The sequence below is a fragment of the Bos indicus genome, chromosome 24, assembly GCF_029378745.1.
Source record: "Bos indicus isolate NIAB-ARS_2022 breed Sahiwal x Tharparkar chromosome 24, NIAB-ARS_B.indTharparkar_mat_pri_1.0, whole genome shotgun sequence".
NCBI classification, from domain to species: Eukaryota; Metazoa; Chordata; class Mammalia; order Artiodactyla; family Bovidae; genus Bos; species Bos indicus.
The window spans coordinates 41,690,942-41,716,624 of record NC_091783.1 but is presented as its reverse complement, the minus strand read 5'-3'; the positions used below and the strand labels follow the sequence as shown (position 1 = coordinate 41,716,624).

Here is a 25,683-nt window from a genome sequence, read left to right as displayed (position 1 = left end):
AGCATTATGTTTTCTCAATTTTTAAAAAACCACAATCAGAAATGTGTTACACACATGCACATACACACACACACACACACTCTGAATTGTTGACTTTTCACACAGTGAATCCATCCAAGTAACCTGTATCTTATTCTATTTCATTGATTTTTTATTGAGGTAAAATATACAAGGCATAAAGTTCACCATTTTTAAACATACAGTTCTGTGATATTAAGTATATTCACACTGTTGTGGAATCATCACCACCATCTGGAACACTTTCATCATCTCAAACTGAAACCCTGTCCCAATTAAACAATAATCCTCTTCCCTTCAACCCCAGCTCCTGGCAACCACCATTCTATTCTCTGTGTCTATGAATTTGAGTACTCTATAGATTTCTCATACAAGTGGATTTTGCTTTTTTGTGTGTGAAAGGCTTATTTCACAAACGTCCTCAAGGTTCATCCATGTTGTAGCCCATGCCAGAATTTCCATCCTTTTCAAAGCTGAATAATATTCCATTGTGTGTATAAACACATTTTGTTTATCCATTCATCTGTCGATGAACACTTGGGTTGCTTCCATCTCTGGGCTGTTGTGAATAACACTGCAGCAAACATGAGTGTACAAATACCTTTTTTAAAAATGCCAATTGCAACACATTAAGTTGATTTTCTCGACCTTGAAAAACCTGGTGTTCTGGTTCATTGAGATCAAATGTATCCTTTCCTTTGAGCCATGTGAAGCTAACCAGGGCAGTCTCAGACTCATTTCCCTTCCTTGAACTGGGAAGAACGTTCAGTTCAATTCAGTTCAGTTGCTTAGTTGTGTCCAAGCCTTTGCGATCCCATGGACTGCAGTATGCCAGGCTTCCCTGTCCATCAGCAACTCCTGGAGCTTACTCAAACTCATGTCCATTGAGTCAGTGATGCCACCCAACCATCTCATCCTCTGTTGTCCCCTTCTCCTCCTGCCTTCAATCTTTCCCAGCATCAGGGTCTTTTCAAATGAGTCAGCTCTTCGCATCAGGTAGCCAAAGTATTGGAGTTTCAGCTTCAGCATCAGTCCTTCCAATGATCACCCAGGACTGATCTCCTTTAGAATGGACTGGTTGGATCTTCTTGCAGTCCAAGGGACTCTCAAGAGTCTTCTCCAACACCACAGTTCAAAAACATCAATTCTTCAGTGCTCAGCTTTCTTCACAGTCCAGCTCTCACATCCATACATGACCACTGGAAAAACCATAGCCTTGACTAGACGGACCTTTGTTGACAAAGTGATGTCTCTGCTTTTTAATATGCTGTCTAGGTTGGTCATAACTTTCCTTCCAAGGAGTAAGCGTCTTAATTTCACGGCTGCAATCACCATCTGCAGTGATTTTGGAGCCTAGAAAAATAAAGTCAGCCACTGTTTTCACTGTTTCCCCATCTATTCGCCATGAAGTGATGGGACCGGATGCCATGATCTTAGTTTTCTGAATGTTGAGCTTTAAGCCAACTTTTTCACTCTCCTCTTTCAGCTTCAGCATCAGTCCTTTTAATGAATATTCAGGACTGATTTCCTTCAGGATGGACTAGTTGAATCTCCTTGCTGTCCAAGGGACTCTCAAGAGTCTTCTCTGACACCACAGTTCAAAAGCATCAATTCTTTGGCGCTCACCTTTCTTTATAGCATGTGCCAGAAAGGATGACTGAAGAGTAGATTTTTCCCTTTTAACAATGGAAACCATCCATGAGTGACATGTGATGCCTTGGGCAGAGAATCTCTCAAAGGCCACCACTCAGACAGTAAGCAGCCTTCTGTCTTTCTGGAAGTGGGACTGCTTATGGCCAGCCAGGCTTGTAGTGTGGTCAGGGTTAAGGTCTATCTGAACAGCTACAATACCCAACACCTACTGCTAAATCCAACACAAGCCCAAATGCACTTGCTCGGGAAACTGAGTCCACAGACTGCGTTAAAAGATATGGGCTTGCAGGGTGAACATACTGTTCATTGTTTCAAAGTCTTTCTGAGAGAAATTACTTCCTGAGGCATCAGTGGTCTACTGTTACATGATAAATCTTCTCAAAAATGAGTACTTTCACACAGCAGTTGGTCCTTGGGCTGGTAATTGGGATGACTTAGCTTGACATTCCTGCTCTCGCTCTGAGTCATACACATGGCCGTAATCATCTGCCAGTTCCACTCAGCCTTCCTCATGTGTACTGGCTGTTGGCTGGTCTCAACTGACATAGAGGTTGTTAGCTCAGGATTCTTTACCTCGAGGACTGTGGGCTCTGAAAGTCTGGCGGGAGGGAGATAAAGAGGAAAGGGAGGGAGACAGACATAACGCTCATGTGCAGGAGGGAGTCTTCATTTCAGGGATTTTGGAAACTTGAGACTTAAGAGATTTGGAAGTCCTTTCTCCATGTTCTTTTTTTTAAAAAAAATTTTATTTATTTGTGGTGTCAGGTCTTAGTTGCCATAAGTGGGCTCTTAACTGTGAACTCAATGGTTGCAGCTTGCAGGCTTAGCTGCCCTATAGCATGTGGAATCTTAGTTCCCTGACCAGGGATTGAACCCATGTATGCTGCATTGGAAAGTGGATTCTTGACCACCAGACCACCACAGAAGTCCCTCTTCCATATTATATTGGCCAAAGTGAGTCACAAGCCAGCCCAGTTCCAAGAGTGGGGAAATGAATTTCTTGGGAGACAGGAGTGGCCAAGCTCCATGGCAAAAGAATGTGCATATAGAGATAAGAAGGATTACTCTAATTATCTTTGTCAACAACTTGTCACTCTACTCTTATGGCTAAAAATGAAGGTATTGTCACTGGCAAAGTCCATTAACAATTCTTGAGGAATAAAAATAGAATATGGGCAATAAAATAAAGTTTAACCCTCTTTCCCTTTTCCTTTGTGCTTAATCTAATTTCACTTGCTCACAGGGAATCATGGGCCTCACACCCAGTACTTCAGACCAAAGTTTATAGTACAAAATGGTACCAACACCTCAACTTGGTAGAGTGTGTGCAGAAGTGCTGTACCTGGCACTTCAAGATGGCAACAATGGGCCATGTGCAGAGATGCTGTGCATGACACTTGGATCTGGAGCATGAGCAACAGAGCTGTGCCCAACCTGCAAAACCCCACTCTTCTCTTACTTAAAAGAATCCTAAAAAGCAGCCTTGCCTATAGCCTTTTGGGGAGCGTATACTCTAAAGCAGGGGTCCCTATCCCCCAGGGCCATGGACAGGTACTGGTCCATGGCCTGTTAGGAACTAATCTACACAGCAGGAGGTACATGGCAGGTGAGCAAGCGAAGCTTCATCTGTTATTAACAGTTGCTCCCCATCGCTTGCATTACTGCCTGAGCTCTGCCTCTTGCTCAACAAACTCAGTAAATGTAATGTGCTCAAATCATCCCACAACCATCCCTCCTACCCAATACAGTCCATGGAAAAATTGTCTTCCATGAAACCAGTCCCTGGTGCCAAAAAGGTTGGGGATTGCTGCTCTAGAGCACGAGCTCCCACCTCTCCATTCTTTGATCAAAGAATAAAGCCTTCCTTTGCTTCTGAATCAAGCTTGTCTCATTTTACTGGCTCAAACAACAGAGGGCAGGAAGACTCTTACTGAGGACTGACGCAAAGCGGTTAATAACGAACTCTGGTGACCCAGATAGGACAGGTCATGGCCTTTTTGCCTGCACCTGTCGCCTAGGCTACAGGCTTGGCCCAGGTGGCTTTGGGAGGCTCCTGCAAGGATGACTGACTCTAATCTGAGTATACTCTGACAGGTAGAATGGTGGTGTCCTCTGGCTGAACTCAGTGCAACTCTGCCCAGCAACCTCATACCCACGTGTGGTGTGCACCCAGCATAACCCCCATAGTCATCTGGACTGTGCCCCTCTGAGGGGGTCACACTGTGGCATCATTGGGGATTGGAGATTGAAACTCATGTGTGTCTGTCTGCTGCCTCTGGTTGGCCCCCACAGTGCTGGATGCCTGGGGACAGTGGGGGCTTGTGGATGAGATGGAACCCCAGCAGTCCTGCCTGTGGTCTCACCAGTAGTGCTGTCCTGTTGACCTCTGTACACGGTGTAGTGGCTGCACCAGCTTTTTGTTGTCCTTGCCAACCTCTGGTGTCAACAGTAGCATTCTCCATCGTTACTTCCAGTTTAGTGAAAGAGCAAGGGCAGTCCTGTGAGTCAAGAGGTGAAACCAGGAAAAAGCCCAGGTAATGAGCATGCATGACAGAAGAGAACAAGGACACTCAATGCAAGTTCAGGAAAAAGCATCAAGGACACCTGAGTGTGAAAGGGTTCCAAGGTAGGCATGCGACCAGTGACCTGACCTTGTCTGGTCAGCATGAGTTTCTCTGAAGTGGGCTGGGGAGACCTGTGAGAGGCTCTCAAGAGGCAAACAATAAAAAGGCCTGTAGGAAAGACCTGGCTATTTTCCTCCAGTGTCAACCGGTAAGCATGGGAATCTGGACTAACTGTCCAGAGACGTTTTAACCCTGGTGAGTAAACTCAGCCCCCAATAAGGGATAGAAAGCCAAGGAAACCAGGACCTAATCAGTGTGCCGTAAGTACACATAAGTAAACAGGAAAGAGAGAATGTCCTCATGATCCCCCCAAAGGGGTAGAAATGGCAGATCTCAACTACTACCCTTGACAGCAAATGATCCAAAGAGATGAAGAATGACAGAGCCAGGAGGCTCCTACACTGGCACTCCCAATGACCCCTTAAGGAGCCCTGGCTGACATTTGATATGGAGCAAAAACACTGTCGAATTCTTAGTTGACACCAATGTCATTTTTTTGGCTCTGAACACCAGATCAGGCGAACAGTCATAAGAACTGTAAAATTATGGGGTTTTCAGGGAAGTCCTAAGAAGGGGAATTATAGAGCCACTACGTACATCATGAGAAACGCTGGGCTGGAAGAAGCACAAGCTGGAATCAAGATTGCCGGGAGAAATATCAATAACCTCAGATATGCAGATGACACCACCCTTATGGCAGAAAGTGTAGAGGAACTAATAAGCCTCTTGATGAAAGTGAAAGAGGAAAGTGAAAAAGTTGGCTTAAAGCTCAACATTCAGAAAACTAAGATCATGGCATCTGGTCCCATCACTTCACAGGAAATAGATGGGGAAACAGTGGAAACAGTATCAGACTTTATTTTGGGGGCCTCCAAAACTACTGCAGATGGTGACTGCAGCCATGAAATTAAAAGACGCTTACTCCTTGGAAGGAAAGTTATGACCAACCTAGATAACATATTGAAAAGCAGAGACATTACCTTGCCAACAAAGGTCCGTCTAGTCAAGGCTATGGTTTTCCCAGTGGTCATGTATGGATGTGAGAGTTGGACTGTGAAGAAAGCTGAGCGCCTAAGAATTGATGCTTTTGAACTGTGGTGTTGGAGAAGACTCTTGAGAGTCCCTTGGACTGCAAGGAGATCCAACCAGTCCATTCTAAAGGAGATCAATCCTGGGTGTTCATTGGAAGGACTGATGCTAAAGCTGAAACTCCAATACTTTGGCCACCTCATGTGAAGAGTTGACTCACTGGAAAAGACTCTGATGCTGGGAGGGATTGGGGGAAGGAGGAGAAGGGGACAACACAGGATGAGATGGCTAGATGACATCACCGACTCGATGGACGTGAGTTTGAGTGAACTCCAGGAGTTGGTGATGGACAGGGAGGCCTGGCATCCTGCAATTCATGTCTTTGTGTCGCAAACAGTCGGACACAATTGAGCAACTGAACTGAACTGAACTGACCACTAGGATGGGAACTGGATGAACACATGTGCATCCATTCCTTCCTGTTTGTCCTTGAATGCCCTCCACCCCTACTAGGAAGAGATACCTTACAAAAATTGGGGGGTTACCTTCCACCTAATGGGAGACAAACTGGAGACTGTTGTCTGTTTAGATAAGGGGCTGGAGATGATAATGTTAATGACTGAGGACAAACTTCCTCAAACAGAGCAAGTCCATCTCCCTGGTGTGAATCCTGAGATCTGGGCCCTGGCACAGGTAGGATCAGTTAAAGGAGCTGGTCTTGCAACAGTTCATCTAAAACCTGGGCATACACAGCCCAACAGAAAACAGTACTCTCTCTGCCAGGAGGCCCTGTTGAGCATTTCCCCTGTGATACAGACCCTAAATGACCAGAGCCTTATTTATTAGACCAGGCCAATGAGCTTTTAACACCCCATTCTTCCCATAAGGAAACCCAGTGGGGAATACTGGATAGTTCAGGACGTCAGGGCAGTCAGTGAAGCCATAGAGTATACACCTATGGGATCCCTGATCCCTACACATTGCTGGACACTCTGTCACCCAGCAGGACCTAATATTCTGCCCCAAACTCCAGAGACACGACCTGGGGTAACAGACCCCTGGACCACTCTTGTGACCCTCTGACCCGAAGCTTCTCTTCTGAGAAACTACCCAAGTGTGGCCAGGGAGACAGGCCCCACAGCAAGCATTGGATCAGGGTCAAGGGCCTAGAGACCTGCATTTTCAGGAAAAATGTGTCATGTGAGCATTATTCTCTTGTCCATATATGGGCCAGGGACATTAAATTGTCTGGGTTCCTTTGTCCCCCAAAGGTTACACAAATGGGGGTCGTCCAGGGATGAGTATGCTCAAGGCCGAGGCCTGTGGGCAACCAAACAGACCTGAAAAGAAGTTCCCCTCTTCCACCCAATGTTACCGGACACTCTTTCTCGGCAGGAAGCACTCACCGAAAAGGACTCAGGCCCTCAGCGCCCTCTCCCATCCACACAGTGAGGAAACACAGGGCAGAGAAGGGGTTTGTCACCAGAAAAGCCCATTTATAATTCCCAGAGAATAAAAATAGAACCTAGGTGATAAAAAAGGATAGTCTGACCTTGTTTTCTCTGCGCTGAGTCTAGTTCACTGGTTCCCAGGGCACCCGGTGCAAAGGCCTCCCTCCAGCTCTTCCCAACAGGATGCCTAGTGCAAAATGGTGGCGACAACGGCAAAAGCTCCGCCCCCATCACTCTGTTCAAGATGGCGGGGGCGAGCCGTGTGCAGAGACGCTGCACCCAGCGCCTTGATCTGGTGCAGGAGCAGCAACTGCGCCTGCGCCTGCTCTGCCCCCGGGATCCTGCGAGAACTCAGTCCCCTCTCGGCCATGGGATCCTTATAAGCAGCCCCGCCCCAGACTTTACTTGTGGAAACTCCTATTGGCATGAGCTGCTGGATGTAGGAGGACTCTTGCTGGGAAAGGACTCATGAAGGCAGGTAGCAGTTGGACCCCACATCCCCGCTCCGACAGTGTGCCCTGAAGATCTGCCTGCATCCATTCTGCAGCAGCTCTTGTGATAGAAAGAACCGGAGCGTCTGCTAGTAGGAAGCTGCTACACCCACGTTAGGACGCTGAGCATCCGTAGGAGGAATTGGGAACTTGCTTTTTGTTGCAAGATCTCTAGGCTGTAGTGCTGACTGACAGAAGTCAAAGTCTTAAGAACATACACGGTGTCACCAAAATCTTAGTGCCACTGCCGGATTTCCCCCCCTGAGGACTGCGAGTCTGCAGTTACAGACTCCGAGGGACTTCACTCCCGGGAGCCTGTGTAATAGATTTCCTTCTTCCTTTAGCAAGCCTCCTCTGACTCAAAGCGGAGGACAAAAATACTGTAAGTATGACGAAAGAATTTCACTGGTGTGCTTTTGAAGGCACATTTTTTTTTTTTTTAATCTGCAAAAACAAAACCCAAGGTCAAGGTTGTTTTGGACTCAGTCGGGTGAGCATTGGCTCTCTGACCAGGAGAGAGCGTCTGGTGAATTCTTGGAGGATTCTTGGACATACTTGTTTCTGGGTCCAGAGAAAAAAAGATGCAAAGTTGTCAGAATAGAAGAGGCTCCAAGTGGACACACGAGTGCAGGTGGCCAAGATGACTCAGTTTTCTGGGCTGGAAGCTTGTCCTGCACAGGGAGAAAGATGTCCTTGACTCTGAAAACCTGGGACGTGAAACTACCTCTATTTATAAGTTTAAAATTTTTACTTCTATCTTGTTCCAAAAATGATTTAAGGTGGTTTATGGAGACACAAGGGCTTCCCAGGTGGTGCTAGTGATAAAGAGCCTGCCTGCCAATGCAGGAGACATAAGAGAAAGGCTTTGATCCCTGGGTGGGGAAGATCCCCTGGAGAAGGGCATGGCAACCCACTCCAGTATTCTTGCCTGGAAAATCCCATGGACGAGTAGCCTAGCGGGCCCAGTCCACAGAGTCAGCAAAGAATCTGACACGACTGAAGCGACTGGGCATGTATGCATGCGTAAACTCACCCGCACAAGGATAAACAAAGATACCCTCTGGACTGGAGTGCATTTTACACACCTAATCAGTGCTTTGTCCACCGCCCGACTCTGCCCTGGACATCCTGTCTGTGGATATTCAAGGCACAGGAGATTTGGTTCCAGGAGATGGGGCAGTGAGAGAACAGAAGTGACCAAGCTCAGAAGATTCTCCTGTGAACCCATCTATGAAACAGAAACAGACTCAGACATGGTGAACGGACTGGTGGTTGCCAAGGGGGTGAAGGAGGGATGGAGTGGGAGGTTGGGGTTAGCAGATGTAAGCTTTTGTATATAGGATGGATAACAAGGCCCTACTGTGTAGCACAGAAGACTATTCAGTATCCTATGATAAACTCTAATGGAAAAGAATATTTTAAAAAGAATTCTCATACAGCAGAAATTAACAATATTGTAAGTCAACTATGCATGCGTGCTAGGTTGCTTCAGTTGTGTCCAACTCTTTTCGACCCCATGGACTGTAGTCTGGCAGGTTCCTCTGTCCATGGGAGTCTCCAGGCAAGAATACTGGAGTGGGTTGTCATCTCCTCCAGGGGATCTTCCCGACCCAGGAATCAAAACCACGTCTCTTACATCTGGATTGGCAGGTGGGTTCTTTACCACTAGTGCCACCTGGGAAGTCAAGTCAACTATATACTTCAATTAAAAAAAAAAACTGATAAAAGGATTTAAAAAAAATCCTCCTGTATTAGAAGAGACTGAAGAATGAGCCCAGGAGTGGAGGAGCTGAACAACATTGCAGAACCCCACGTGAGGGCAGAACCTCAGGGGAACAGCCTGCCCAGTCCCCTACACGGATCTGCCATGGGTCCGAGTGTCTCAGCCTCAGCAAGCTTGTCGTGGGCTGGCTTCTCATAGAAGTGTTGGCCTCAATGCTTTAAGGACCATAAGAGCTTAAATTAGAGAACAGAAGGTCCTCCCTGAAACCTCAGCTATAGGTTGAGGCCCACTAGTAGGTCAGGAAATCAACTTAGTCTTTGACCACTGATTTTTCATTAAGTGGAATAGAAAATTTTAAAAATTTAAAACTGCTGTTTCAGGATTGCTTTTTCAGGAACAGATCAGTATGTGTGTACAGGGTGGTGATGCAAATGTATTTCATATTCTGGGTCATGGTCAAAAAGCTTGAGAAGCGCTGAATTAGGCTACACTACTGTGAGGGAATAAGGCTGCCTTTTATATCAGCTTCTTCTGATTCTGAAATAACGCCTTTTCAAATAAACTACACTGCATACTCCACCTTTTAAAAATTAAGAAAACTTATTGGAAATCATATGAAACTCACGATAAGGCTGCCCACCCAGCCTGCACAAACCGCCCCCCTCCAAAAAAAATCAGGTCTGAGAATGTTTTGTAATATTGGCTAATTCACATGAAAAGTCAAGTAACAAGAGCATGTGGGTAAAACATTCTATAAACCATTTGGCAAAATAAAAATCTAAGGTGGTCAGACAAAGACTGTTATGGGGTTTTTCCCTCAGATGTCTCAGATCCAAAAAGTCACCCCACTGCCACAACAGGCCAATTAAGACTGGTCTAATCAGGCTGCTGGTGGTCTCTTTCTGGAAGTTTCCATGGACGCAGGAGTCACGGTTTGTCTTCTCCTGCTGTCCTCTGCCCTGGTCCTCCTCTGCTACCCCATTCTCTTCTCATAGAAGCCCATATCAGAGCTCCTTCCCTTTTCTCTGAACATCTATCTGAACATAGCCTTATCATTTGTCAGGTTTCTCTCTTCTAGGAGAAAAAAGCTAAGGGTCAAATTCATGGCGCATCAGCATGCATTTGTGTATTCATCTCAGGCCTCATCTCATATCCTTATCCGTTTTTATTTTTTAATCTCCTGCTTCAATGTTACGCCTTCCTGCTACAGCCTTTCTGTCTCCTCTGTGTGTGTGTGTGTGTGTGTGTGTGTGTGTGCGCGTGCTAAGTTGCTTCAGCCGTGATCAACTCTTTGCAGCCCCATGGACCATAGCCCACCAGGCTCCTCTGTCCATGGGATTCTCCAGGCAAGAATACTGGAGTGGGTTGCCACGCCCTCCTCCAGGGGATCTTCCTGACCCAGGGATCAAACCTGTGTCTCCTGCATTGCAGGCAGATTCTTTACAGCTGAGCCACTGGGGAAGCCCAGGAGAGTTTATAAAATGAGTGTTTTCTACTCCAATTCTTTATTTTCTTTGTAGGAACTTTGTGATCTCAATCATTCATGATCCCATCTCAATATACCTGTAAAATTCTACTGATGTTTTGTTCCATTATGTTCTTTTGATACCCTGTGTTCGTCTCTGTTGATATAATTATCATTTGTGTTAAAATGGACTATTTTCCTTTATCTTCTTGACTAGGTTTGGATCTTCCTTAGGAATTATGTCTTTTTCATCTTCGCATCAACTCTGTATTTAACAAAGGGCCATGCACACAGTGAATAAGTAATAATAAATGTTTGTTGACTGATTTAATGTAAACATTTAACTTAGGGTCAGTTAACCTATAACATAGGCCAAATACTAACATGTCCAACTTTGTGACCATAGCAGACACCATTAATTGATCACTGATCACAGTGTTCTTTCCCACTAAGCTGGGATATAATCCCTAAATCCTTCTCAACACAACTCTCTAGCCAGCAACTATGAATAGATCATTGCTGTTACACCACGGGAAATCTGTCAGCCTGGTTTTAACCTAATGTTACCTTTGCTATAAGCTGCATTAGCTGGTGCAAGACAAGTTCTGGGTCAGATTCAACATTCATCGAGTGCCCCAGAATGACCCACAGATGGTTTACAGAATCCCACCGGCAGAGTAGCCTACACTCCATGGGGTTGCACAGAGTGAGTGACACACACACATACACACACACAGTAGAGGTTGTTATGGATGAACAGTCAAGTTCTTCACGCTGTGATTTTACATTCTGTCTACTTCTTGAGAAGATAGATCCGGTTCTTTCCTCCACTTACCTTCCTTGGGGGAAATGGGCCTTTTTTCCTCCCCATGCTCCCCTTTGGAGTCTTGCTGTGGTCTCCAGGGAGCTCTGTGCTGACAGCATGATGAGCTGCTCGTGAAGGAAAAGCTATTCCCAACAGGATTGCATAATAGACACTTCACAATAGAGGAAGTGATAACAATGCTTACAAAAATGGGAAAAAAGCCAAGAACTAAAGATTTCTCAGCTCTATTTTCAGCAATACAGGTAGAATTATATCTTAAGAAGTTTGACTCTATGTAATTTAAAACTACTGATTTCGATATTTGGGGTCTTCTGTATTTGTTCTGTCTACTCATTTCCTTCTAAAGGGAAAAAGAGCAATTCCTTCTGAGGAAAAAAATGGAAAAGGTGACAATCCATGCCCCTTGCCCCTGCAAATTACTTAAACTGGAAAAGGTTCATTTAGAAATTAAGAAAGATCCTATAGCTCAAAGATTTCATATGACTAATATACATCCTTTTTTTTCACATAGAAAGCTTTTGGACAATTACAGCCTTGAGATGTGACAAAGATGCTGCAGCTGAACTTAAAAATCTGAACCTGGACAGGGCTTGTTGGCCTTTCTGTGAACTTCAGTTTTATTCTTAGGTCAGCTCCTTCCACGGAGGAATTGGAGCGTGGTTGTTCCCCACAGCACTAAATCTTTAAGTCAGTGGTGCTTTCTGCCATCCTGTCGGAACGACAAGGTGAATGCCAGGTTTTGATGGCTAGGATTCATGACCAAAGTCCCAGGTCTGTCTCAGGCCTCCTGTGTCACCTTTACTTACCCTCTTCAGGTTTATTCTCCTGTCTTTAAATAGTCTGACCAAAAAAAAAAAAAAAAATACGAGCCAACCACATTCCAAGCCAGGGAGCTAATGTTGGGGAAAGTCCAGCCCCAAACAAGATTTGTGTGTGTGTGTGTGTGTGCACGCACGCTAGTCACTCAGTCATGTCCAATTCTTGGCGATTCCATGACTGTAGCCCGCCAGGCTTCTCTGCTTGGGATTCTCCAGGCAATAATACTGGAGTGGGTTGCCATTTCTGAAACAGTATTCACTGAATTCTGAAAGTAGCCAGCATCAATAGGAGCATAAAAGGCATCCCAGAGGATTATGGGCTATGAGGTTCAGGGGTTGTTGTGGTTACTCCAATTTACCTTGATTCATGGACCTAACATTGCCGGTTCTTATGCAATATTATTCTTTACAGCATCGGACTTTACTTTTACCATCCACTGCCGAGTGTTGGGAGAAGGCAATGGCACCCCATTCCAGTACTCTTGCCTGGAAAATCCCATGGACGGAGGAGCCTGGTGGGCTGCAGTCCATGGGGTCGCTAAGAGTCGGACACGGCTGAGCAATTTCACTTTCACTTTTCACTTTCATGCATTGGAGAAGGAAATGGCAACCCACTCCAGTGTTCTTGCCTGGAGAATCCCAGGGATGGGGTAGCCTGGTGAGCTGCCATCTGTGGGGTCGCACAGAGTCGGAACAACTGAAGCGACTTAGCAGCAGCAGCAGCAGCCGAGTGTTGAGAAAGAAGTTTCCGCTTTGGCCCAGCTGCTTCATTCTCACTGGAGCTATTAGTAATCACTCTCCACTCTTCCCCAGTAACATACTGGATACCTTCTGACCTGAGGGGCTCATCTTCCAGCGTCATGTCTTCTTGCCTTTTCATAGTGTCCATGGGGTGCTCCAGGCAAGAATACTGGAGTGGTTTGCCATTTCCCTCCTCCAGTGGACCACATTTTGTCAGAACTCTTCACTGTGACCCATTCATCTTGGGTGGCCCTGCAAGACATGGCTCATAGCTTCATTGAGTTGTGCAAGCGCCTTCACCACAAGGCTGTGATCCACGAAGGGGGAGGTTTAGGGGACTGGGTGCTAATCTGGGATTCGAGAAACTTGTGCTATGCCTGAAAGATAATACACGTCTCACCCTCTACTAGTTAAAATGCTTTTAAGCAGTACAGATAGAGAGCGATCTGCAGAATGAGGGCGTGCAGCCATCTGTCACCACTCCTGATCCCCTGAACACACCTTCCTGTAAGCTTCCCTGAGGCTCTGCAGTTCTGCGGCCTGCAAAGGCATGAGGCTAGGAGAAGAGAGAGAACAGAGGAAAGTGGTTTGCAGAGAGGTCTGGATACTCCTGTGTACATATAGTGAATATTTCATATGAGGCCAGTTAATATCGTGCTCCATTTTTCTGAAGAGGGAGGTCAAATATGTTATTGGTCCGAATATGTTTTATTCTGTCTTTGGCCCTCAGTCACTTATTCATTTATTTGTCTATCCATTTATCTATTCAGCCAGTATTTATTGAACACCTATTGTGTATCATGCTCTGTTCTAGGTGCTGGGGAGGCAGATAGAGATATAAAAGATATTCAAATAAAATGCTGTGAAGAAATATAAAGCAGTTATGGGGGGTAGTGAATAACAAGGCATATGAAAAAAAGTTGAAAGTGTTAGTCACTCAGTTGTGTCTGACTCTTTGCAACCCCAGGGACTGTAGCCTGCCAGGCTTCTCTGTCCATGGAATTTCCCAGGCAAGGATACTGGAGCAGGTTGCCATTCCCTTCTCTAGGGGATCTTCCTGACCCAGGGTTTAAACCTGGGTCTCTTGCGTTGCAGGCAGATTTTTTACCATCTGAGCCACCAGAGAAGGCCAACAAAGCGTATATTGCCAAGTAAAGAGGTGGCTTATATTTGAAGGAACACAACGGAGATAATGAATTTGCATAATAGCTGTTAAAAACAGTGTTTTTGAGTCTTAGCTGTCTTTAATTTTTTGGTATTCAACTTATGAAACTTTCATTCTGATAGTCACTATATAAAAGAATCAGTTTCCCCTATGATAAAACTAAACCATGCTATTTTTAACAATAATGTATTATATAAGAGTATATATTATGTCAATTATTACTTAAGTAATTAATTTCCAAGATGTCACAGGTTGGGTTTTCCAGAAACAGATGCTGAGATAGAGTTTTGATGTGTAGGGTTTTTATTAGAGACTATCATCTGTGGAAAGGAGATGGAAGAAGTGGAATTTCTTGAAGGAAAGGGTCAAACTACAATGCAGACTAATAACAACAGCCCTGCAGAGAGCTCTGGAGCAGAAATGACCGTCAGAGTGGTACCAGGTTGGGCTGAAATGGCTGGGCCTCTGTCTCTGACCACGATCGGTCAATGGATGTGGGTCCCCCAGGAAGAGCATGCACTTGGCCAAGTCAGCCCATGGCTGATGAGACAAGCAGGATATGGTGACACTAGCGTCTCTCCCCAGGATCTGAGAACAAGAACTTTGCCTCTCCCTCTGCACGTCAGTTTCTTGAATGACAGCGGGAAGACAGCAGTGATCAAAATGCAGCTATAGTTATGCTTTAAGCTTAACTTTCTACCAAGTCTTTAACAAGAGCTGGTTAATTCTTTAAAAAAATTTCTATAGTATTTTAGATGAGTTCTAGGTTCATAGCCCCCACATACACAGATTCTCCCCACGTCCATATCCCACACCAGATGGTACATGTATTATTATCAGTGCACCTGTGCTGACATCATTGTCATCCAAAGCCCCTAGTTCATGTTCGGGTTCACCCTTGGTATCGTACCTTCTGAGTTCAGGTAAACGTATGATGACATATACCCACCGCCATAGTGTCACGAAAAGTCTCTCTGCCCTAAAGTCCTCTGTGCCCTGCTGATTTTTCCCTCCCTCCTCCTCAGCTTCTGTCAAGTACAGGGCCGTTTGCTATCTCCATTGTTTTGCTTTTTCCTGAATCTCGTACAGCTGGAATCATACAGCCTCACCACAGTGGCTTCTTTCAGTTAGTAATATACCCTAAGATTCCTCCACATCTTCGTGATTTGAGACCTCATTTCTTTTTAGTGCTGAGTAATATTTCAGTGTCTATATGGACCACAGTTCATTTATTCATTAGTTTATTGAAGGACATCTTAGTGGCTTCCAAGATTTGGCGATTATGAATAAAGCTGCCGTAAACATCTGCGTGCAGGTTTTTGTGTGGATGTACAGTTTCAGTTCGTTTGGGTAAATCCCACGGAGCACAACTGTTGGGTCATATGGTAAGAGCACATTTAGTTTTATAATAAAAGGACAAACTGGCGACTGCACCCTTTTATAATCCCACCAGCACCCAATGAGACTTTTTGTTGTTCCACAGCCTCGTCAGCACTTGGTGGTGCCAGTGGGTTGGATTTTGGTCATTGTAATATGTGTGTAGTGCATTAATTCTCCTTTAATTAAAATTTTCTGACGTTATCACATATTTCAAAGACTTTCTAATTTTAAGTCTTTGAGTAATAAAACCCTGAGAAAATTAAGCTGCTTCAATAGCAACTAGTTTTTGAGTACTACAACCAGGTCTACCTGGATGAAAAGACTGTTGTTTTTTTTTTTTTTTAATTATTTTCGGTAAATAATTGGAGAAGGAAATGGCAACCCACTCCAGTATTCTTGCCTGGAGAATTCCATGGACAGAGGAGCCTGGCAAGCTACAGTCTATGGGGTCGCAAAGAGTCAGACATGTCTTAGCAACTAAACCACCACCACCTAATGACTCAGACTGCAAAGAATCTGCCTGCTAATGCGAGAGACCCAGGTTTGATCCTTGAGTTGGAAAGATCCCCTATATTGAAAAGATCCTCCAATATTCTTGCCTGGAGAATTCCATGGACAGAGGAGTCTGGCAGGCTACAGTCCATGGGGTCACGAAGAGTTAGATACAACTGAGCGACAAACACTTTGGTAAATCATAGATAAAAACAAAATATTAAACCAAGTGATGAAAAAACAGTATTTATTAATGTTGACATAAATATTTATGGGCTGGGATTACTTTCAATTCAAATACTAAAATAATTCTAAAGCTGTGTATCAAAATGACCAATTAATAGATAAAGTTGCTTTGGGTACAGGTTAAGTAAAACAAATTTAAAGACTGATTAGAATTCTTCATATTGATTTTTTCAAAAGATGCTTAAACTTGGCAGAGTTCTTTGGGAGTACAGGTAGAATCTGAAATATTGAGAAAAACAGCAAGATCCAGGGCTAGTGTGGTTATTGAATTTGGGGACTGTGGGTCTGCCTGGAGCAGGAATGGGATGCAGAGATGCTGACACTGACCTGGGTCTTGAAGGATGAAAAGACCCTTGGTTGTCTCTCTGTGCCAGCACTGATGTGGGGGAGGAAATCCAGGACTTGGAATCCAGGTTCCTTACTGACCTCTCCACTGATCAAGAAAAGGTTGCTTGTAGAACTTTAACAGCATCTCTAGCATTGCTCTTTAAAAAAAAAAAAAATCCAAACTATTTTCTAGATTTTTTTCCCCCAAAATAGGGCAGATCTGCAAAGATGGAAAGAAGAGGAAATACTAAAAATAACTTTCCCCAATTAGTGATAGCCAAACACATATGGTAAGATGGAAATAGTTTCCAATCGCCCAAAGCAGAACTGTGAATTCCCCAAGCACAGTGGGTAATTAGAAACAGCCCTGACATTCTCAAGGTGCAGTTGGGACAATGCAGTCTGACCTGGTAGGGACTCCGAGCATCACCTCCACGCAGACATGGACTGACGTCAACTGACTCTGAAACCATTTATATGTGTTATTTTATTTCACAAAGGCCTGGGTGCTGGCTTTCTTCTTGGAAAGTCAGAAATCCTGCATCTCAAAATAGAGATTCTAGGGCTGGAATGTGGTCAGGATTGCACATCTCCTGAAGCCCAGAGGCAGGGGCGCGGCCGTCTCTTCTCAGTTGGCAGGGTTTTGTTTTCCACTGTGGTGGGGAGGGGCGTGGAGGAGAGCCGCCTGTGTGGGCGGTGGCACCGGGGGAGGGCGCTGAGGCTGCCAGGACAGCCTGGAGGTGCGTCACTCTGGGCTTTGGCCCAGATGACCAGCTGGTTACCCAGCCTTGGCGATTGGGCTGCCACCCAGCCAGCTGGCCGGGGCCACCTGCCAGGCCTGCCTCCCCAGGCGGGGAGGGTCGGCAGCTATGACCACTGGGGCTGCCAGACCACCAGACGGGGAGGCAGGCAGCCTGCCCCCACCCCGACGGCAGGGTTGCCAGCCACCCTTTGTCCTTTGATGGTCCCCAACACTCACTTCTCTTTCCCCACTCTCCTATTCCCAGTGCATTTCAACCAGCACAAACCTGTGAGTGGTGGTTGGTGAAATACCACATTGCTCTGTACAGGTCAATGGCCAGTGACCGTGCCCGAGGGTCCCTTACCGCCGGGCATGTCTCCAGGGCCTCCAGGGCTTCCCCAGAGTCCCATCGGTCAGATAGGTCTGCGTCCAACCCGCTTGGTTGTTCAATGTTGTGAACCTGATGTCTGCCCACAACCGTAATCGCTTTCTTTTCCTTTCTTCCACTGACTCTTATTTTCCTATCTTGTTCACTCACTCAGTCATGTCCAGCTCTTCGTGAGCCCGTGGACTGCAGCCAGCCAGGCTTCTGCGTCCTTCACTATCTCCTTCAGTTTGCTCAGACTCATATCCATTGAGTTGGTGATGCCATCCAACCAACTCATCCTCTGCCGCCCCCTTCTCCTCTTGCTCTCAATCATTCCCGGCATCAGGGTCTTTTCCAGTGAGTTGGCTCTTCACATCAGGCTGCCAGAATACTGGAGCTTCAGCGTCAGCATCAGTCCTTCCAATGAACACTCAGGGTTGATTTCCTCTAGGATTGACTGGTTTGATCTCCTTGATATCCAAGGGACTTTGGAGAGTCTTCTCCAACACCACAGTTTGAAAGCATCAGTTCTTTGGTGCTCAGCCTTCTTTATGGTCCAGCTCTCACTGTTTTGGCCGCCCTCCTCATCCCACGTTCCAGTGAATGACCTGCAGCCGAGGATCCTTTCTCTCAGAACTCTGGGCTTGCTCCTCTCCTCCTTCTGAAGGACAGGACACCGCCTTCCTCTGCCTCATCCTGCAACCCCTCCTCCTCTGCCCATGGGGTTCTGATCAATCTCATCAGGGACAGCTAGGCCGACCTTCCCTGGGGGGAGGGGCCCTGCAGACGTCACACGGCCAGACCCCCCAGGTTCTGAGACTTGTTTTCCCTGGTGCCTCTACTCAGCCTGCTCAAGACTGAAGCACCTGGACTGACCTCTTTACTCCCCGCCATTCGTCGTTTCACCTAAAACTTGTAAACCAAGGCTGACTGATCCGGGTTGGGCTGGCATCCACACTGCCTGCAGCTCCCTCTTTGGATGTAACAACCTCCTGGTCCCTGAAGCCACCGTGGTTTCGCAGTGGATGGGTGAACATACCTGTGCGGAGGATCCACTGAGCATGGGATTCCGTGTGTATAAGGCAGCGGAGGCCACGCCCCCACAGACCTCGAGTTTCTGGTTCAGAGAAAGAGGAGCATGATCTGAAGGCAGGGGTCGGGGTAAAAAAATGGGATGAGGGAGAGAAACAGGCGTCCTGGTAGGGGGAGCTGTCCCCTTGGCTGGGGGGTGATGAGGGGAGGGTCCTGGGCCTGGGGAGGGGCCCAGGGGAATCAGAGTCCTGGCTTTGTAACTTCACTCTGCCTCAATTCCCCCAGCTCTAATATGGACAGAATCATGCCTGCCTCACAGAATTGTCATAGGACTGATCACTTGAGCTCCTCCAGCCCCTGGCATGTGATAAACAAGGAGTGGACAGGAGTGCTCGCCTGGTTTCACGGAGGAGACAGCCTCTGACCAGCTGGATGCAGACATGGGTGCATGGGGTGTTCGTGCAGGCTGGGGACTCGGATCAACCAGGCACTGTTCCCACTGTAGAGCTCCTAAAAACCCAATGATTTAAGTGATGCCCTAGTCTTCCATGATACTATTTTTTTCTATTTCCCTTTAAACACACGGGTCTCAAAAACAATGACCAAATAAGGTTCCTAACGAAAAAAAAAAAAAAAGCACACAAGGAAGGACTGTGGACTTCCCAGGTCTACAAGTACCACCTGCGGGTGGGAGACAGTGCGGACAGGGTTCGCCCAGGGAGAAGCGTTTCTCCAAGAGACCACTAGGTGGCGATAGAAGCACACGGAGGCAGCGGGACTGGCCGCGTCCAGCGCTGCCGGTGCCCGACAGGTGAGTTCGGGTCTGGGTGCCGCGCTGCTCCCTGCAGCCTCTCGAACCCCACCCCAAGCCTACTCCTCCCTCCCTTCCTGCTCGTCTCTCTTCAAATATTTCCTAAAAGGCTAATAATGTGTCTCAGGCACGCAAGGCACTAAGGAGCACAAGTGTATGGGAGATTCTATGGAAAAACCCAATCTTTTACATAGGTCTGTTACTGTGTAGTCGCTTCAGTCAGGTCTGACTTTTGCCACCCCATGGACTGTAGCGCTCCAGGCTCCTCTGTCCATGGAATTCTCCAGGCAAGAATACTGGAGCAGGTAGCCTTTCCCTTCTCCAAGAATCTTTTCAATTCAGGGATCGAACCCAGGTCTCCTGCATCGCAGGCAGATTCTTGACGGTTTGAGCCTCTGGGAAGCTGAGAGGACAGTTCCTGGCTCCCTGCTCCCTGTGGCTTTATTAGGAGTCTGTGTCAGCTGGGTTATGGGTAATTGGGTTTGATGGCTCAGCCTGGAGTTGACTGACATTCCAGAGGGATGCTGAGCCTGACTTAATCACAGTGCATTTTACATGGAGTATGCTATGAACTGCGGTGCCCCTGTGACCTTGGGCAAGGGCATGTTTGGGGCGGGGCGTGAAGTCTGCTGTTAGAACGGGGCTGTGATGTGTAAGAAGGGCTTAGACTTAGGACGCTGGCACTTAAGTGCCACTCCAGCTTCTTTGCTCCCCGTGGACTTGAGACAGCACCTGGAGACGGCTTGTGGTGGAGTTCTACGATGGCCCCAGAGCTTCCTGCCCCTGGTGCACGTGCTGTGAGTGGTCCCCTCCACTGTGTAGTGCCTGCAGATGTGGGGGGTATGAAGCCCATATTATCTCATGGTGGACGGCAGAGGTGAGGGGTCTGCAGAAGTCATCAAGGTACTGAATCAGCACCCGAGTGGGCCTGGTCTAATCAGGCGAGAAGGTGCAGAGGTCAGAGACAGAAGTCAGGAAGAGACAGACATCAGAACAAACTTCACTGTTGTGGAGAAGACCACAAGCTAGAGAATGGCCCCAGCCAACAGACTGGCAGGACAGCTGGGACCTCGCTGCTATGATCACAGGGGCTCTGGCCATCACTCCCAGGGTTATCCTTGGTGGAAGTGTGTAGGGGTGGGCTAGAAGATGCCCTGAGTGCAGCCCATGACACCCTGAGCAGGGCCAGGCTGGACCCCTGACCATGGAAACATGTCGACTTAAGTTGCTCAGTTTGTAATAGTTTGTTTGGCAGCAGCAGCATAAAATGAACTCAGGACTTGCCCAGCTCCTTGGCACGATCGTCATGAGGACTAGGAAAAGGTATGCAAAGCACCTAGCAGGTAGGAGGCTGCTCATGAATGGTAGCTTTTAGTCACATAACCTGTAATTGTCCCATTCTTTTTTTCCCAGCGAACATGAATCTCTCTGTTTTGAATGGATCTTGTGAAATGTTCAGAACTGCTGAGGGGCTTGAATGAAAGGATGCGTCACTCACTCCAGGTTGGGACAGGAGTTGGGACACAGTGAACCAGGAGTGACAGAGTCAGTGGTGGTGACTTTGCAACCATGATGATGTTTACCCTGCTGAAAATTAGGAGTATTTCTCAATAGGACCCAGATCTATTTTCCCCCTTAAAACCACATTTGATTTCCTTCACAAGTAGCTTTTCTTACAGAAGAACCAGAAACCATGATCGAATCACACACCGGGTAGAAATGAACGTTAGATATAACCTGTTCCAACATCTTCAGGTTACAAATGAAAAACAAACACAAAAACCCCTGAATCTGAAGCAGCTTTGTTTAAGGCCGCAAAGCAAACCAGTGGTAGGATGAGGCACCGGATTCAGGTATCTTGATGCCAAGGCCATTTCCACAGATCCACATACTTAGTTCTCTTCTGAAATTTTCCCTCTATTTAAGATTCAGGGCCCTGTTAGCTCACCAAGTGTCAGCATTCTTGTCCCCTCTCCCGCATCTAAAAGTTACCTGGGCAATTAAAATGGATTTGTAACATTTGTTATACAAATAGAAATAGGTTCTATGCAAATGCTCAGTGGATGAGTTTCCTAGGAGACTCGTGAGAAGTAAACAGCCAGTAAACAGGAATACACATGCTAGTGTGGAGCCCATGTAGCTCCTGGAACTAAACCAAAGCTGGCCTGAAGCAGACACATATTCTAAGAGGTACAGTGGGTGGGAGAGTCGAGGCCACTGAGAAGTCATTTCTGTTTTGAACCAAGCACAAAGAATCAGTTCTCTGTTATGTCTGCTCCCAGACTGTAGGCCGCCCCCATCTAGTCCAGAGGTCAAGCAGGCCTTTGACCTTCGCTGATGCTCCTCAGCACTGCCCTGGGCCTTGATGTCTAAGCTGTTGGGGTCCACTTGGCCCGAGCATCTCCTGGCACACCAGCTGAACAGCAAGTTGGGAAGCCAGTGACCCCTCTGGCCTTCCTTCCCTTCTCCCCACCTTCTTGGCATCCCCTCCTGCTCCTGCCCTCGGGCTACCCACCCCACTCAACCTCTTCCACCTGCCCTCACCTCCTCCCCCACCACTACACCTGCCACTAGTCTCTGGGTTTTCTATCTTGAGGGCATTTGCTTTAAACCCTTTTCTGTTACTGAGGATCAGAATACCCTTTGCTCCCCCACTCAAAGTGGTTCCAAGCTCAGGGTGGTAGTGGGAGAGAACACCGGTTCTTCAGTGACCTGGTTCCTAACTCTGTGTGTCCAGGGTACAAAATTCAGAGGACCGAACCTGCATTTTTTTAAAAAATTCATCTTTATTGGAGTATGGTTGCTTTACAATGTTGTGTTAATTTCTGCTGCTGCTGCTAAGTCGCTTCAGTCGTGTCCGACTCTGTGCGACCCCATAGACGGCAGGCCACCAGGCTCCTCCATCCCTGGGATTCTCCAGGCAAGAACACTGGAGTGGGTTGCCATTTCCTTCTCCAATGCATGAAAGTGAAAAGTGAAAGTGAAGTCGCTCAGTCGTGTCCGACTCCTAGCGATCTCATGGACTGCAGCCTACCAGGCTCCTCCATCCATGGGATTTTCCAGGCAAGAGTACTGGAGTGGGGTGCTGTGAGTCAGTCATATGTATACATGTATCTCCTCCTTTTTGAGTTTCCTTCCCATTCAGGTCACTGCAAAGCTTCAAACCCAGAAATTTCCATTTATAGAAAGCCTGTCAGGTAAGACGCACACTATCTAATATTTGAAAACTTGCCACACTACTAGAAATGAGGTATGTTTAAATAATTATGGAATTAGTTACTTTTCAATAAAAGCATATCAGGTCAGTTCAGTTCAGTCACTCAGTCGTGTCCAACTCTTTGTGACCCCATGAATTGCAGCACACCAGGCCTCCCTGTCCATCACCAACTCCTGGAGTTCACTCAAACTCACGTCCATCGAGTCGGTGATGCCATCCAGCCATCTCATCTTCTGTCGTCCCCTTCTCCTCCTGCCCCCAATCCCTCCCAGCATCAGAGTCTTTTCCAATCAGTCAACTCTTTGCATGAGGTGGCCAAAGTACTAGAGTTTCAGCTTTAACATCATTCCTTCCAAAGAACACCCAGGACTGATTTCCTTTAGAATGGACTGGCTGGATCTCCGTGCAGTCCAAGAAACTCTCAGGAGTCTTTTTCAACACCACAGTTCAAAAGCATCAATTCTTCAGTACTCAGCTTTCTTCACAGTCCAATTCTCACATCCATACATGACTACTGGAAAAACCATAGCCTTGACTAGATGGACCTTTGTTGGCTAAGTAATGTCTTTGCTTTTGAATATGCTATCTAGGTTGATCATAACTTTCCTTCCAAGGAGCAAGCATCTTTTAATTTCATGGCTGCAATCACCATCTGCAGTGATTTTGGAGCCCCCAAAATAAAGTCTGACACTGTTTCCACTGCTTCCCCATCTATTTGCCATGAAGTGATGGGACCAGATGCCATGATCTTATATAAATCCATGTAAAAAAATTCAAGGGGCTAACATCGAGGGTGATGACTTTGTGGGCATTATTCGTATAAACCACTTGAAGAGCTCACCTCTGTCCAAGTGGCTGTGACCCTAAGAAGCAGGTCTGAGATCCGGTTTTTGGAAAAGCAAGTGAGGCCTCTGAGGTCTGGTAACCATTCTGGATGAACCAGGCTTGGAGCCTGCATCCCAACCCCACCCCCAGCACTTCTTACCCCTTCCAATTGTCTTTCTTTCTGCAACATTGATTCTCTGCAGTCCTCGTATTTACTGGGTTTGCTGCAGGGTGTCTGTCCCCTTGCCTGTCCCCATCCCAGTGAGAACCCTCCTGTCCCACAACAGCCAGGGTTTGTCAGTCCCACTGGCTGGGGGGCCCCCAGCAGCAGAGAAGAGGGCCTGCCCCTGTGATAGGCACTTGGTTCAATTCAGTTCAGTTGCTCAGTCCTGTCCAACTCTTTGCGACCCCATGGATTGCAGCACACCGGGACTCCCTGTCCATCACCAAGTCCATCACCAACTCCCAGAGTTTACTCAAACTCATGTCCATTGACTAAGTGATGCCATCCAACCATCTCGTCCTCTGTCGTCCCTTTCTCCTCTCACCTTCAATTTTTTCCCAGCATCACGGTCTTTTCCAATGAGTCAGTTCTTCCCATCAGGTGGCCAAAGTATTGGAGTTCCACCTTCCTCATCAGTCCTTCCAATGATCACCCAGGACTGATCTCCTTTAGGATGGACTGGTTGGATCTCCTTGCAGTCCAAGGGAGTCTCAAGAGTCTTCTCCAGCACCACAGTTCAAAGGCATCAATTCTTCGGTGCTGGGTAGACATTTGATAAATGAGCGAACAAAAGCAGCCAAGGCAAGATTTCAGGTGAAGTGATTTTCTCCGACTTCAGCACCATCTTAGGATTCACTCAAAGTTTTTTTTTTTTTTCCCCAAATAAAGAGAATGCTGTATTTAAAATGGATCACCAACAAGGACCCACTGTATCGCACAGGGAACTCTGCTCAATGTTATGTGGCAGCCTGGATGGGAAGGGAGTCTGAGGGAGAAGGATATATGTATTTGTATGGCCAAGTCCCTTTGTTGTTCACCTGAAACTGTCACAACGTTGTCAATTGGCTATACTCCAACACAAAATAAAAAGGTTAATTACAAAATAAAAATAAAGACCGTCAATTCAGCTCACTTGTGTCCTGCAAGGAAACAGTATTTGGGGATTTCATGCCATGAAGTGGGCCATGAAGCCTTCACCTGCTCTCTATCCTGGACGGCTTTGTGTTTCTTTCCACCCACGTGAAGAGCAGAAGACTCAGTTGTCAGCAGCTGCAGAACCATGTTCATCACCAGCTGGGCTCCCTGGGGAACCGCTAGGGTATGAGTGCTGTCTGGGGGTCACGTCTTCAAGTCACACTTGTAGGGGACTTCCCTGCTGTTCCAGGAGCTAAGACTTCTCCTTCCAGTGTGGCGGGGGGGTATGGGGTCCATCCCTGGTTGGGGAGATAAGATCCCACATACCCAGCAACCAAGAAACTAAAACATTAAAAAAAAAAAACAAACCCATAAGCAATATTGTGACAAATTCAATAAAGACTTTAAAAAATGGTTCATACCTGTTTTAGAGCACATGGAACTCTGCTTAATGTTATCTGGAAGCCTGGATGGGAGGGGAGTTTGCATAGAATAGATACGTGTATATGTATGGCTGAATCCCTTTGCTGTTCACCTGAAATTACCACAACATTGTTGATTGGCTGTACCTTAATATGGAATAAAAAGTAAAAAAAAAAAATAGTCCACAATAACAAAATCTTTAAAAAAAAAAACCAAGGCACGCTCGTGGGCACTGCTCCTTCTGCCCTCGGATGTTCCACGTGGCCACCAGCGTCCTACTCTCGTTTCTGCTCCCAGATGGCCGCATCTGTAGAGGATGCGTCCTTCTCTTCTTCCCCAGCCTCCCTGTCAACCACTGTGCACACAAGAGCCTGACCGGGATCTGAAGCTGTGGCGTGTGCTTGCTGTCCTGTGCCACTTGTCTTGAGGCTCTGTATATGGATTGTTCTGGTTTTCCTAGATCTCTGTATGTGGGATTCTACGTCTGCCTCGATGCCTCCTTACATAATTATCCACTCTATTCACACAGTTTTGTTGGGTTTAAAAGACTCCACATCCATCCTCTTGTGCGACCTCCCAGCAGCATGTGAGGTCAACAAGACAGGCACAGTTACTGGAGATGTTTCTAGTGTAATGCCACGTACAGTTAGGTGCTTCATAAGTGCCTTTTAAGGCTGAT

General features: G+C 46.7%; 1 protein-coding gene across 7 annotated transcripts in view; it reads right to left on the bottom strand.

The window, feature by feature from the left end:
• Positions 1 to 7,039, bottom strand: part of LOC109578004 (BCL2/adenovirus E1B 19 kDa protein-interacting protein 3-like) — a 53,067-nt gene extending 46,028 nt beyond the window's left edge. For 6 of the 7 annotated variants that reach the window (XR_011563825.1, XR_011563826.1, XR_002183642.2 and 3 more), the window contains exon 1: positions 6,877 to 7,039. Coding sequence is in view for 2 of the 7 variants with exons in the window: in XM_070778942.1 (XP_070635043.1) it covers positions 6,877 to 7,006 (130 nt within the window). In the remaining 5 variants the exon portion in view is untranslated. The remainder of the gene's footprint in view (positions 1 to 6,876) is intronic. The other variant, XR_011563827.1, reaches the window with a different exon arrangement.
• Positions 7,040 to 25,683: the final 18,644 nt, after the last annotated feature.